Source organism: Lupinus angustifolius, unplaced genomic scaffold, assembly GCF_001865875.1.
Source record: "Lupinus angustifolius cultivar Tanjil unplaced genomic scaffold, LupAngTanjil_v1.0 Scaffold_26_82, whole genome shotgun sequence".
NCBI lineage: Eukaryota > Viridiplantae > Streptophyta > Magnoliopsida > Fabales > Fabaceae > Lupinus > Lupinus angustifolius.
Genome location: NW_017720448.1, coordinates 23,033 through 35,769, shown reverse-complemented (window position 1 = coordinate 35,769; position 12,737 = coordinate 23,033). Strand labels below are relative to the sequence as shown.

At 32.6% G+C, this 12,737-nt stretch overlaps 1 protein-coding gene across 1 annotated transcript; it reads left to right on the top strand.

Annotated features, from left to right (window-relative positions):
• Positions 1-3,210, top strand: LOC109338485 (auxin response factor 18-like). The gene is made up of 4 exons (XM_019575745.1): positions 1-223; positions 347-1,513; positions 1,955-2,820; positions 2,900-3,210. The coding sequence occupies exons 2-4, from the start codon at positions 380-382 to the stop codon at positions 2,967-2,969; spliced, it is 2,070 nt and encodes a 689-aa protein (XP_019431290.1). The 5' UTR covers positions 1-223; positions 347-379; the 3' UTR covers positions 2,970-3,210.
• Positions 3,211-12,737: the final 9,527 nt, after the last annotated feature.

Sequence of the window (12,737 nt, the reverse complement as noted above, 5' to 3'; positions counted from 1 at the left end):
ACAGCACAAAAGAAAAAGAAAAATGTGCTTTAGTCTGAATTGGTCTGTCAGCAAAATTGGGACTCTCCATAAAACTGTGGGCAACTGAAATTTTTTCTTTTTTATTTTCAGTGGAAATAATTTGTTTCCACTTTCTGAGGTTTCTCCGATTTCTTTGTTGAGAAGTGGCACAGATTCTTCTTCTGCTTTCCGCTTTGCTATGATCATATATATGCTTTTTCAGGTAAGAAACTGAAAACATAATGCAATTTTTATTGATCATTTAATGTTTTTCTATGCAATGTTTCCTTTAATTTATGCATCTCATCATTCTTGGTCATTAAAAATGTGTTTATTTGTATACAGTTTGCAGTAATTTTGGCAGCAAAAATTCTCTGAGATGATTACATTTATGGAATCAAAGGAGAAAGCAAAAAAGGTTGAGAAATGTTTGGATCCTCAGCTATGGCATGCTTGTGCTGGTGGAATGGTGCAGATGCCACAGTTGAATAGCAAGGTTTATTACTTCCCTCAGGGTCATGCTGAACATGCATGTGGTTCAGTGAATTTCAGTACTTGCCCCAAGGTTCAACCTTTTGTTCTTTGCAGAGTTGAAGCTATCAAATACATGGCTGATCCTGAAACTGATGAGGTATATGCAAAACTTAGGCTTGTTCCTGTAAATCGAAATGAAGTTGGTTGCGGGTTTGATGGTATTGGAGGTATAAATGGATCTGAGAGTCAGGATAAGCCTGCTTCTTTTGCAAAGACCTTAACTCAATCCGATGCGAACAATGGTGGAGGGTTTTCTGTTCCTAGATATTGTGCTGAGACAATTTTCCCTCGTTTGGACTTTTCGGCTGAACCTCCGGTTCAAAACATTCTGGCCAAAGATGTTCATGGTGAAACATGGAAATTCAGGCACATTTATAGGGGCACTCCAAGGCGGCATCTGTTGACTACCGGGTGGACTAATTTTGTCAATTACAAGAAGCTTGTTGCTGGGGACTCAGTTGTGTTTTTGAGAGCAGAAAATGGGGATCTATGCGTTGGAATTCGGAGAGTGAAGAAGGGTATGATTGGTGGACCTGAGGCTTCATCAGGGTGGAACCCTGCTGGTGGGACCTCTACTGTGCCTTATGGTGGACTTGCAGCATGTTTGAGTGGAGATGATGTGAATAGTCTCATGAGAAATGGTAACAACAGGAATGGATTGCATTTGAACCCCCCGAGATCGAGTATGATAGGAATGGGAAATGTGATGCCGGAAGCAGTTATTGAAGCTGTTACTCTTGCTGCAAATAAGCAACCTTTTGAGGTTGTGTACTACCCTCGGGCTAGTACTCCAGAATTTTGTGTGAAGGCCTCTTTAATTGAAGCAGCATTGGAGATTAGGTGGTGTTCTGGAATGAGATTCAAGATGCCCTTCGAAACTGAGGACTCCTCACGAATAAGCTGGTTTATGGGAACCATATCTTCAGTTCAGGTTGCTGATCCCCTCGGCTGGCCTACTTCACCTTGGAGGCTTCTCCAGGTAACATCGTATTTATTAAACTTTTGATAGCACTGAAATATGATGAATTTTGCTTATTCATTAATTTATTTTAGCCTTAAATGCCTTGTCATTTTTATGTGCTCAGATATTAAGAGAATTTGGTTGAAATGATATGGTGTTGTTCACTGCATGTTGAATACATATAAAGTTTCAAGTTTATGTGATGCCAAAATTCAAAATCTGTCTGCACATCTCTGCTCAATAATAATATACTATAAACAATTTAACCATGCAATTGCAAATTAAGTTTACTTCTCAATGAATTTTATGATGTTCTTTGTACATTTGATTACGAATGTTTCTCTTTTGTAACTAATTGCAGTTAGCAGGTTTAAAACAAGTAAGGCCTAGATATACTATTCCCTTTGATAGTAATGCTAACTATCGACTCTTATTAATTTGCTGAAGATATATATGTAGGTTACATGGGATGAACCAGATTTACTTCAAAATGTGAGAAAAGTGAGCCCATGGCTAGTTGAATTGGTATCTAGCATGCCAGCTATCCATCTTTCTCCTTTCTCACCGCCACGGAAGAAACTCAGATTGCCCCAACACCCAGATTTCCCCCTTGATGGCCACATTCCTCCACCAACATTCTCCGGTAACCTTCTACTTCCCAACAACAACCTATTCAGATATCCACCCGAAAATTCTCCTGCTGGCATGCAGGGAGCCAGGCAAGCTCATTATGGTCTATCCTTACCGGATTTCCACCTCAATAGACCGCAGTCAGGTCTATTACCTTCAGGCGTCCCACCTCCTGATTATGCTGCTACACCAATGAAGGTCTCGACTAACCTATTATTACAAAAACCTGGTATAAGTGAGAATGTCTCTTGTTTATTATCTGTGGAAAATTCTACTCAATCTACAAGGAAACTGGATGGTGTAAAGACACCATCCCAGCTTGTACTTTTTGGCCAAAAAATTCTCACTGAACAACAGATTTCTTTGAGCAACTCCGGGGATACGGTCTCCCCGGATCAAAATGGATCTGCTCTCGATCATCATGGCCTACAGGAACGCTCCTCCTGTGAGAGGTTCCCGTGGTGTAAGGATAACTGCCAAGAAACTGAGGCCAGTTTGGAGATTGGTCAATGTAATGTTTTTATGGAATCGGAAGATGTAGGTCGGACTATGGACCTCTCATTGCTACAGTCTTATGATGAACTGCACAGAAAGCTGGCAGACATGTTTTGCATAGAAAAGTTTGAGATGCTAAATCATGTGCTATACCGTGATATAACGGGGGCAGTCAAACACATTGGAGATGAACCATTCAGGTATAAATCATAATATGGAATTTCGAATTTAGTCCACGCTTTGAGCTTAACATATTTATTCTCTTTGCTGTTGTTGCAGTGACTTCAGAAAAACAGCTAGGAGGTTGACTATTGTAATGGATTCCAGCAGTGACAATGTAGCAGTGTAATGGAAGAGAAAATAATCAATTGTTTCCTTACAAGATTGTGTAGCTGGTTCATCAAATCCTCTTTTTCCCATTTCAACTCTTTTCCCTCTCATGAAGCAATTGAATTAGGATCTAATTTTTGAATATTATCAAACTTTCCTCATAAATGTTTCTCTTCTTCCTGAAGGGTATGTTTGCATTTTGAAATTTGAAATTCTATTGTAGTGAATTGTGATCATAATTTGGGCTGTTCCTTTTCTTATTTAAATTTTTGGGTGAGTTTCTCTTATTTGATTTTAGTCTCGCCTAATCACATTCTCTTTTAATTTTGTTGGATGAATAAGATTGAGAAGTGGCAGATATCCTGACATTGGTCCTGGTTAATTTTTTATCCAAAAAAGTGAGGGATACTCTTGGTAGTACAAAAGAAGATATCATGTAAATGTGATTGGTTTGTTGAATGCTTTGTGTATCCTTCGGCATATGCTTTTGTAGTGAAAACAAAGCAACTTATTACTTATTCAAGCTAAATGGTTTGGAGGAGATTGTACTATTTTCTTCTTGTTGGCTTCCTATACATATACTCCTCTAGTCCTTTTTATAAGATTCTTTAGATAGTTTTGTATGGATTAGGAAGATGGAAACTTTGTAAAAAGACCCAAAAAACCTTTTTCTCGAGCAATTAAAACTTTTTAATTATGCAATTTTATTCTTATTAAATTTCAGTTAAAAAACTAATGGAAAATGGATAATATATGTATTCTTCTCGTTTTTCACATAAGTTATGTCAATTAGTTTTTGGATAAAAACCTTACTAAGGAACTAAATTCTGAAAACATTTTAGGGTAAAAATTGCTCAAAAGGCATCTCATAATAGACATTATCCTCGAGCATAATTAAAGGATTAAGTTGATATTTAATTCAAAAAGGATTGAACTGTTTGAAACTCTAATCATTGAGAAATTCTTATATTGTTGAAGACCAATAATTTTAATCACATCTCCACTATTGATTTAGAATAAATCTTTATAATTTTAAATCTTTAACACATTATTAGTAATAAAATTTGGTTGAAATATTCATCTAGAACCATTTACAAACAGAAACATAGGGGGAGTTGACTGAATCTGATGTCAGATGTTTTACACGGCAACAGATTCACAGAGATCATGAGTCATGATTCACATCAAGTAATAAGGTGACACGTGGAAGACATGGCAAAAAAAACAACTAGGAAAAAGTCACTAACATGACACCATATAGGTTCCAAACATCAAATATCCTCACCTAAAAATCAAAACAGGAAAATTCAATCTAACATAAGTCGACAATGTTAGTCTAATAGTGTAAAATTCCATTAGATTTATAGGATAATCAAAAAGTCAAGAGTTTAATTTTTGGAAACGACTTTTGTTGGAAGAGACAATTATAAACCCAAAAGGATTAGTTCCTTAAGAAAGTAAATAATATCCTTAATAATACCTGGAAAAAAACGTAACACACGTTAGTGCTGATGCAGCAAAGTGTGGGGGCGGGTGCATAATTAATTGTATTTATTGACTAATGTAATAAATAGCATAGTACGGACTACATAGTACTAATAGGTTATGGGGTTATCGGGATTGCAAAATCAAAGTTGTCAAAACGTGAAACTCATAAAATATTGATGATCTTCTGTTCCATACGCTTGTGTCCATCCCATACCATCAGTTAAATTTTGACACCTGCCAAAAAACATTCCTTGTTCCCAAATATAAATTGTCCATAAAAACTAAGGAATAATGGGAGGTTACAGGCTTGTGGAAAACATTTTCAATCAAAAATACTAACATTAAATTACTCTCTTTGCTCTTATTTTCTCGTACTTTTATGAGTAATAGTTATATGTGGATACTTTATCAATTTTTATATTTTAGTGTTTTAAATTGTGATCATAATCATTTCGATTGTTGCAATACAAATTAAGGCTATTGAAACATAACAATATTTTAATTCACATTAAATTGAAAATATAACTTTAATAATTGTAGCTTGTATATATTTATAATCTATAATTTAGTATAAATTTTAATTGGCTATTTATCTCATGTTCTCCACTATTAACAAATTAATGAAATTAATAAAGGAAACATAATTATGTTCTATAATAATTTTAAGTTTTAAATGATGGGTTATAGTCAAGTTTAGATGTGATTTCATTATTTTCAAAATAAAGAATCTATTATTTCACAACTCATTAAAAAACAAATGGACGTGCACACATATTCTTTTATCTTTTAAGTTATGGCCAATGATAAGAATAAAAGTAAATTTAAAAACATCACTTGATTCAACACCTCACTAATTAATCACCACCTACTAAAATTTGAAAAATTTATTAAGTGGTCATTCACCAAAATATTATGAAGTGCAGTTGTATACTTCATCTTGTGCACTATAGAACACACCCTTGAAGATATGTAACTAATATAAAGTCTACAATTATATATTAATTGATAACTATAAAATGACACAACTGATTTTGTGTAAGTTATAAACTACATCTAATAAGTTATAAATATGAGTTTATAACCTCATTGCTTATTAATATAAGTAATTTTATCAAATACACATATATAACTTATTTTTTAGAGTTTGATATTTATACATTGATATTATAAGAGTTTAATATATTATCAACATATTATTCATTATTTATATGTTAGTTATTAATAATTCTTATAAAAAATAATACACATGAATGATAATAATTGTCAATTATGTAAATTTGTTTACACAATCCTACCTAAATATTAAAGCGTATTTTATATAAATAATTACATAAAAGTAGTGTGTTGTGAAATAGACACATTCAAAACATTCCTCCACATCTGCATAACACAAAGGAAGAACCATCAAAATATTTATGGACTGACCCAAAGGCACATAGTGAGTTAGCAATAGATGAGTAAAAATGGAAACCCTAAAAGCAACTCTAGCTTATATGGTGAGCACTTCAGTGTGTGATTGTGGCCATGTGGTAGAGAGAGAATGTGAAGATATCTCCTGGAGCATGAGCAAGGAAGGGGAGAAGAAGAAAAAGAGTTGTCTTTGTCATAGAATGTGTCAAACCTTTGTCATAGATCTGTTATAGTGGGGTTGCGGTTTTGTTGTGGCTACAACGTCGTTCAGTTATTGTTTTCATTGTGAATCTCAATCATACCGCAATTGTGGTATGTTGTCGTTGCGGAGCTGACCGCAATAGGTGTTGTAGACTGCGTTTTGAAACACTGATATATTTATATATTTTTTAATAATCAATAAATATATATATATATATATATAATAATAATATTTATATACATGTTAAATATATCATTGTATTTTAGTCCTAAAATAATAATAAAATATATTATTATAAAATAAAAAAAATTAAGATATATAAAATATTTAATTAAAAAATGACTTTATAAATATGTGAGTACCCGCAGAATGAGTATCATAATACTCATTCTCACCCATAAGCTATTTTTCGTGGATAGTTGTAGGTGTTTTAATGAGTACTCATCGGACGACATTTTTGTCATCCATACTCTTGACATATTTTACGGAGTTGCCCCTACGTGATACTAAGAAAATGAGGAGAAAAATAATTTTTTAATTTTTGATTAAAAAATAACTTCAAATATTTTTCGCTAAAATTTAATTTTGACACTGTCACAATCTCATCTTGTACTGGACCCTCCAATACATACTAGGTTTTGAAATATATTTTATATTGTTTATAAAATATTTATTTTTCTTTATTTACACTTATTATTTAATTTCAACTTTTTGTCAAAGATAAAAAAGTAATTCATACATAAATAATTACAAGTTTTAGTTTACACAATTAAATTAGAGTGACATTATAATATTATAGAATTGTTTTTAAAATATCAAAAAACTAATTTGTTACAACATTTATTCCTATTCATTTGTCTCATTGTGAAAAAAACGTCACTTGATAAATGTAATAACTATGTTGATTTATATGATATTTATTATATTTTTCTAATATATCATTCTCAACTATCAAGTTGACAAATTGTTGGTCTTAAAGGCGGAGATTGCTAGGAAGAGTTGGGGTTAGGGATGGTAAAAAACCCGTACCCGCGGATAAAACCCGTACAGGCACGGGTACGGGTCACAAACGGATACCCGCGAGTATTATAAACGAGTTTTTAAAAATACCTGTAGTACATACGGGTGGGTACGGGTATTATGATACCTGTACCCGCGAGTACCCGTTATTTATATGGTTAATATATTATATTTAATTAAAATAAAAAATACATTATTTTAACATTTATTACACTATGTATATTTTTTCCTTTTACTTTGGTTACATATTTTATATTTTATTAAGTTTGGTGGTGAAACACCCTACAAATATTATTACATGTGTAGAAACGCACATGTTTTACAAAGAAAAAATATATATATTTTGTTAAAAAATGAGAACAAAAAATCACACAAATAGAAACCATCAATAAATTTAGCATTTTTGCCAAATATTCAATCAAAAAGTACAAAAATAATCAAGTTTCATCTTATTTGAAACACAATAGAAGCAAAAATTTAAAAAATTATTTATAATAGAGGAAACCGTGGGTACCCGTTTTACCCGCGAGTACCCAGAAATACCCGCAAATACCCGCTCACGGGTACCCGTACGGGTACTGGCGGGTATGGGTATTACTCTTCTATTTTGAAACGAGTAGCGGGTAGCTACTACCCGTGTCCGTCCGTGCCCGTTGCCATCCCTAGGTGGGGCAGCTGCCTTGAATTTGAAAAAATATATTGAAATGTTTGTACTTTATTACCTTTGGTTTTTAATTAGGTTGAAGTATTTTTAATAGCATTTGATTTATTTTCTTAAAGTGCTCTTTGTTAGATATGATTTCATGTTGTCCCCTTTTACACCTTAAATTAAAAAATATATGCATGGTTATGACATTGAATTTTTGGATAATTTGCTGAGGAGCTTAAGGAAAATAACCGGTTAGCATACAAAGTCTTGAAATCTGAAGTAGCCAACTTATTGCTTTTTTATGTAAGTGTTTTATTACCCTTAAAAGTTGATTCTACTTAATCTTTGTTGTTGTATTTAAGTTAATTCTTTTGTCCTTGTGAAAGCCTATACCACGATGTGAAATTGCATTAGTTTGAAAGTTTTGAATCATTTAGTTTTGGTTAAAAATGCAACTATTTCTTGTTTTTGATTGATTATTATGGTTGTTCTGTAAATTTGTTAGTGTTTCTTCAAATAAGAAAAGAATGGACAGTGAGTTCTTTCGTTTTTTCTTACAAGTTTTTGTAACCGAGTTTGCTTTTTCTTTATTTTTATATTTTTGCTTGACTATAATGATGACATACATAACATAATATACTCAAACATGTGTAGACATGGTTAGAAATTGTCTCAAGGAACCTCACAAATATGATTTCATCAATCATGAGAAGGTTCATTTCTCTTTATCCCAAAGGGTTGAGGGCAATCCTCAAAAGCTCTTTATCTGTGTATGAAATATATAGTATGAAACATTCTGCGTCTCAAAAAAATAATTATATATGTTGATGTATTTTATAGCATATCAAAGACCATAATTTTATTTGCTATATGCCTATATCAAAGGCCACATCCTTTTAGTAATGTGATTTTATTTTCTATATACCTATATCAAAGGTCACGGTTATAGGCGTTGCTTATAATGGTCACAATTATAAAATCCTAGTCTTTGTTAAAAAAAAGTTGCCTAGTTATAAACGCATTAGTTTTTATTCATTGTTGCCTCATGTTACAAAATTGTTGTCTAAATAAAAAACAATGCCTTATACTAGTACAGTAGGAAAACCATTATTTATGATTAAGATAACGATTTTTCACACTAGACCATCATTTTTAGGCATTATCGTATACCAAAAATGTAGCATGTGTTAAGTATCAAATTAATCATATTTTATCACTCTTTTACAGTAATTTAACTACTTAATCAACTTAAATGAATGAAACTGTACTATTACATGATTAAAACTTGCTTAAATGATCAAGTCTCAACTCTGGAGTGTTTTGTCAGCTTAATCTGGAGGAATTATGGCAAAAAAATAAGTTCCGAACAAAAGCAAGGATTCAACTATATGTAGTCCGAGTAAAATTGTGATAACACATCTGTTCACTGTTGGATCGTGCTGAATTTTGGATATGTTGTTCCTAACTGGTGGATCTTCAATATGAACAGTCGAATCATCGAAATATGGAAAAATCGGTGCTCTAAGCACGGGTGTTGTCCTAGCGCAACGAGGAAAATTTCTGAAAATTCAGCCATTGATTCATCTGCACTCAACAAGTCAGCGCAATGGGTGGTGCACCCAACGCAAGTTGGTGCACTGAAAGATCGTGAATAACTTGCTGCAGGTTGCACCTAGCGCACAGGCGGTGCGCTAGGCACAGAAACCAACACCAAAATATTATTTAAGGACTTCCAATTCGAGCCATTGGATACACACTTTGTAATATTGATTTGTAATACTTCTTTTCTGAGTTTCTAATGTAGTTTGGCTCATTATAGTCATAGGATCAATATGTAAGTATTAGAGGAGTTAATCTATGCTCATTTTTGTATGGTTATACTACCCCATGAGTTGTATTTTATCTCTATCTTACTTACACCTTGTGAACATGAGTAGCTAAAATCCTGGTTGGAATTGAATGTAACATAAGCTTGATGTATGCACACTGATTCATCTATTAATTCATGAAGTTTTGATTATATTTGAGTTCTTGTATTTACTTAATGTTTGCTTTAAGCTTGATCACCTTATTGCATAACTCCACAAGTAGTATATTTTCTAGACATCGATTTATATTATTTTTAGCATCTCATGCAAATTACTTATTAGTATCTAGACATAATGTTAATCTTGTGATATTATAACTCAAAATGAATGACATAGACTACTAGGCATAGAATATGCTTGAAGGTTTATAATATTTAATTTTATCATTGTAATTTCTAGACATAGAGCTACTTTTGGTAAAGTATTAGTATAGGCAAGACATTGACGACTAATACAATTGAGGTGTTTGATTTAAAATCAACTTGCATGCACGGATTACTATACATAAAGGCATGATTTTGTAAGTCATGTTTCTTAATCTTATGAATTGAAGTTGCTAGACATAAGACTTTGTTGCATAAGTTGCTAACTGACTAAGACATTAGTTTTTAGTGATTTTGAGGTATTATATTGAAAAACCATACTGAATGAATTTACTTTAAGAATTAGGTGGATACAGAAAGTAAGTGTGAAGTTCAATCATAACTCCTTCTATCACGTTATTACAATTTCGATTTATTTGTTGTCACCAAACAAACCAACCTATGTGAACAGTAACTTAAAATAACAATTTTTTTATTGAAATATTAATAACTAGCAAGTCCTTGTGAATATTATCAAAATTAAATAATGATAAACATGCTACTAATGGACAAACATATGTTGCTAAGATATTTCAGCTTGATTAGTGTGATGTGCCAAGGGAGCAAGATGCTTCTAGGCCAAACCATGCGCTAAGATTAATCCTGACTGTGTCAAGAGAACCTGACAAAGATTCTGACCGAGACAAGTATGTACATAACTATGCCAACACCAAGCCATGACAATTGCTAGGTAATTCTGACCGTGCCAACATCAGGAAGGCTGGGTCTATTCTGGACATCTTGGTTGATAATTCTCGGTCAAGGCCAGAGGCACCTGAAACCCTTGTGCATAATCAGTTAGCTTGCATTGCAATCAAATTACGCACATGTGTATTTTTCCTCATTAATCACATGTTTAATTGGAGTAATGGCTAGTTAGTTAAGTTAGTTGCTCTTTTACTATTTATAGGACTTTTCTTTCTCTTTGTATGATCATCAAGTCAATTATGAGCAATCAATACTTAATCAATAAAATTCACTTTCACTATCTCTTGTCTTCTTTTTCTTTTATCTTTCATCTTGTTATTCTTCGTTCCATTTCTTTTTGTTATGGTATTAGATCTCTTCTAAAGAGCTCTACTACATTCAAAAGAATGGCCTTTGATCTTTCCTTAAGTAACACTTCCATCCTTAATCCCTCACAAGATCCTTCATCACCATATTATGTTCATCCCTCTGAAAACCCAACAAGTGTTATGGTCTCACCACCTTTAAATGGTGAGAATTACTATCAATGGAGTAGAGCTATGGAGATGAATCTCATAATGAAGCAGAAGTTGGAGTTCATAGATGGTACAATTCTGATGCCATCAAAATCAGACCCTTCCTTCAAAGCTTGGCAAAGGGCCAATAACATTGTTATTTCTTGGATCACTAAATCTGTCACCCCTTCAATTGCACAAAGCATACTATGGATAGAAAAAACCTATGATATATATGATGAGTTAAGGGAAAGGTTCTTCCAAGGTAATCTTTTTAGAATTGCTGACTTACAAGAATCTATTGCTAATTTTAGGCAATAAGATCTTTCTGTAACTGATTATTTCACTAAATCGAAGATTCTTTGGGATGAGTTAGATAATTTTAGACCCCTGCCAAAATGTAGATGTGAATTTAAGTGTTCATGTGGAAACTTAATTCATGCTGAATGTTCATGTAGTACACTTTATGATGTAAGGGATCATATGATAGAAGACAAGTATCACTACCCCACCTTCGTGGACGCGACGAGAAATATGCAAATAAATGCAATGTAGTTTGCCATTGATGTTTATTAGAGGGAAAATATGAAAAACCATTTTTAAAAAAAGACTGGTCTGCTTGCATAGAGAAATTAAGTTTGAAAGTCAGCTATGGATGAGAAAGGTATTAGACACCTCATACCGTCCGTTATAAAAACAGTACATACATCAGTTATATGGATATTTATTCAAAACATTAATTTTACTCTCACATTATTAAACAAAATAAAGAAAAACAAAAAAAACATTTTTTATTTTTAGTGTCTAACAGGGAAATACCTGCTCCTATGTATCTCTATCTGCAATAGAGAAATCAAGACTACGTAGTTCTTTTAGAAAATATTTGATTAGTTGATATACTTTTATTTATTTTATTTTTTTATAATAGGATGAGATAACGCGACAGGGCACGAGTTCCATAGTGGACTATCCCTTCTATGACTTTATTAAATTGTTTTGAAAATGTTAATTTGAGGTAAGACTACATGGCACGAATCCCATAGTGCACTATCTCTCTTTGATTTAATTAAAATATTTTTGAAAATGTCTATTTGAGGTAACGTGACATGACACAAGTCTCATAGTGCACTATGTCTCCTTGATTTAGTTAAATTATTTTTTGAAAATGTCAATTTAATTTAACGTGACACAACACAAGTCCATAATAAGTACCTCTCATTGATTTAATTAAGTTATATTGAAAGTGTCAATTTAATATAATGCAACAACATACGAGTCTCATAGTGCACTACCTCTCATTGATTTAATTAAGTTGTTTTTAAAAATGTCAATTTAAGGTAATGCGACAAGGCACAAGTCCCATTATGCACTACCTCTCATTGATTTAATTAAGTTATTTTTGAAAATGTCAATTTGAGGTAACGCGACACGATACTAGTCCTATAGTGCCTCCTTGATTTAGTTAAATTATTTTTTTGAAAATGTCAATTTAAGGTAACGCGACAGGACACAAGTATCATAGTGCCTACATCTTATTGACTTAATTAAGTTATTTTGAAAGTATCAAACGTGATAAGGCACAAGTC

Coding starts and splice junctions, on each gene's coding strand:
- LOC109338485 (XM_019575745.1), top strand. CDS start 380: ATGATTACATTTATGGAATCAAAGGAGAAAGCAAAAAAGGTTGAGAAA. Junction 1,514..1,954: donor CACCTTGGAGGCTTCTCCAG/GTAACATCGTAT, acceptor ATATATATGTAG/GTTACATGGGATGAACCAGA. Junction 2,821..2,899: donor ATTGGAGATGAACCATTCAG/GTATAAATCATA, acceptor CTGTTGTTGCAG/TGACTTCAGAAAAACAGCTA.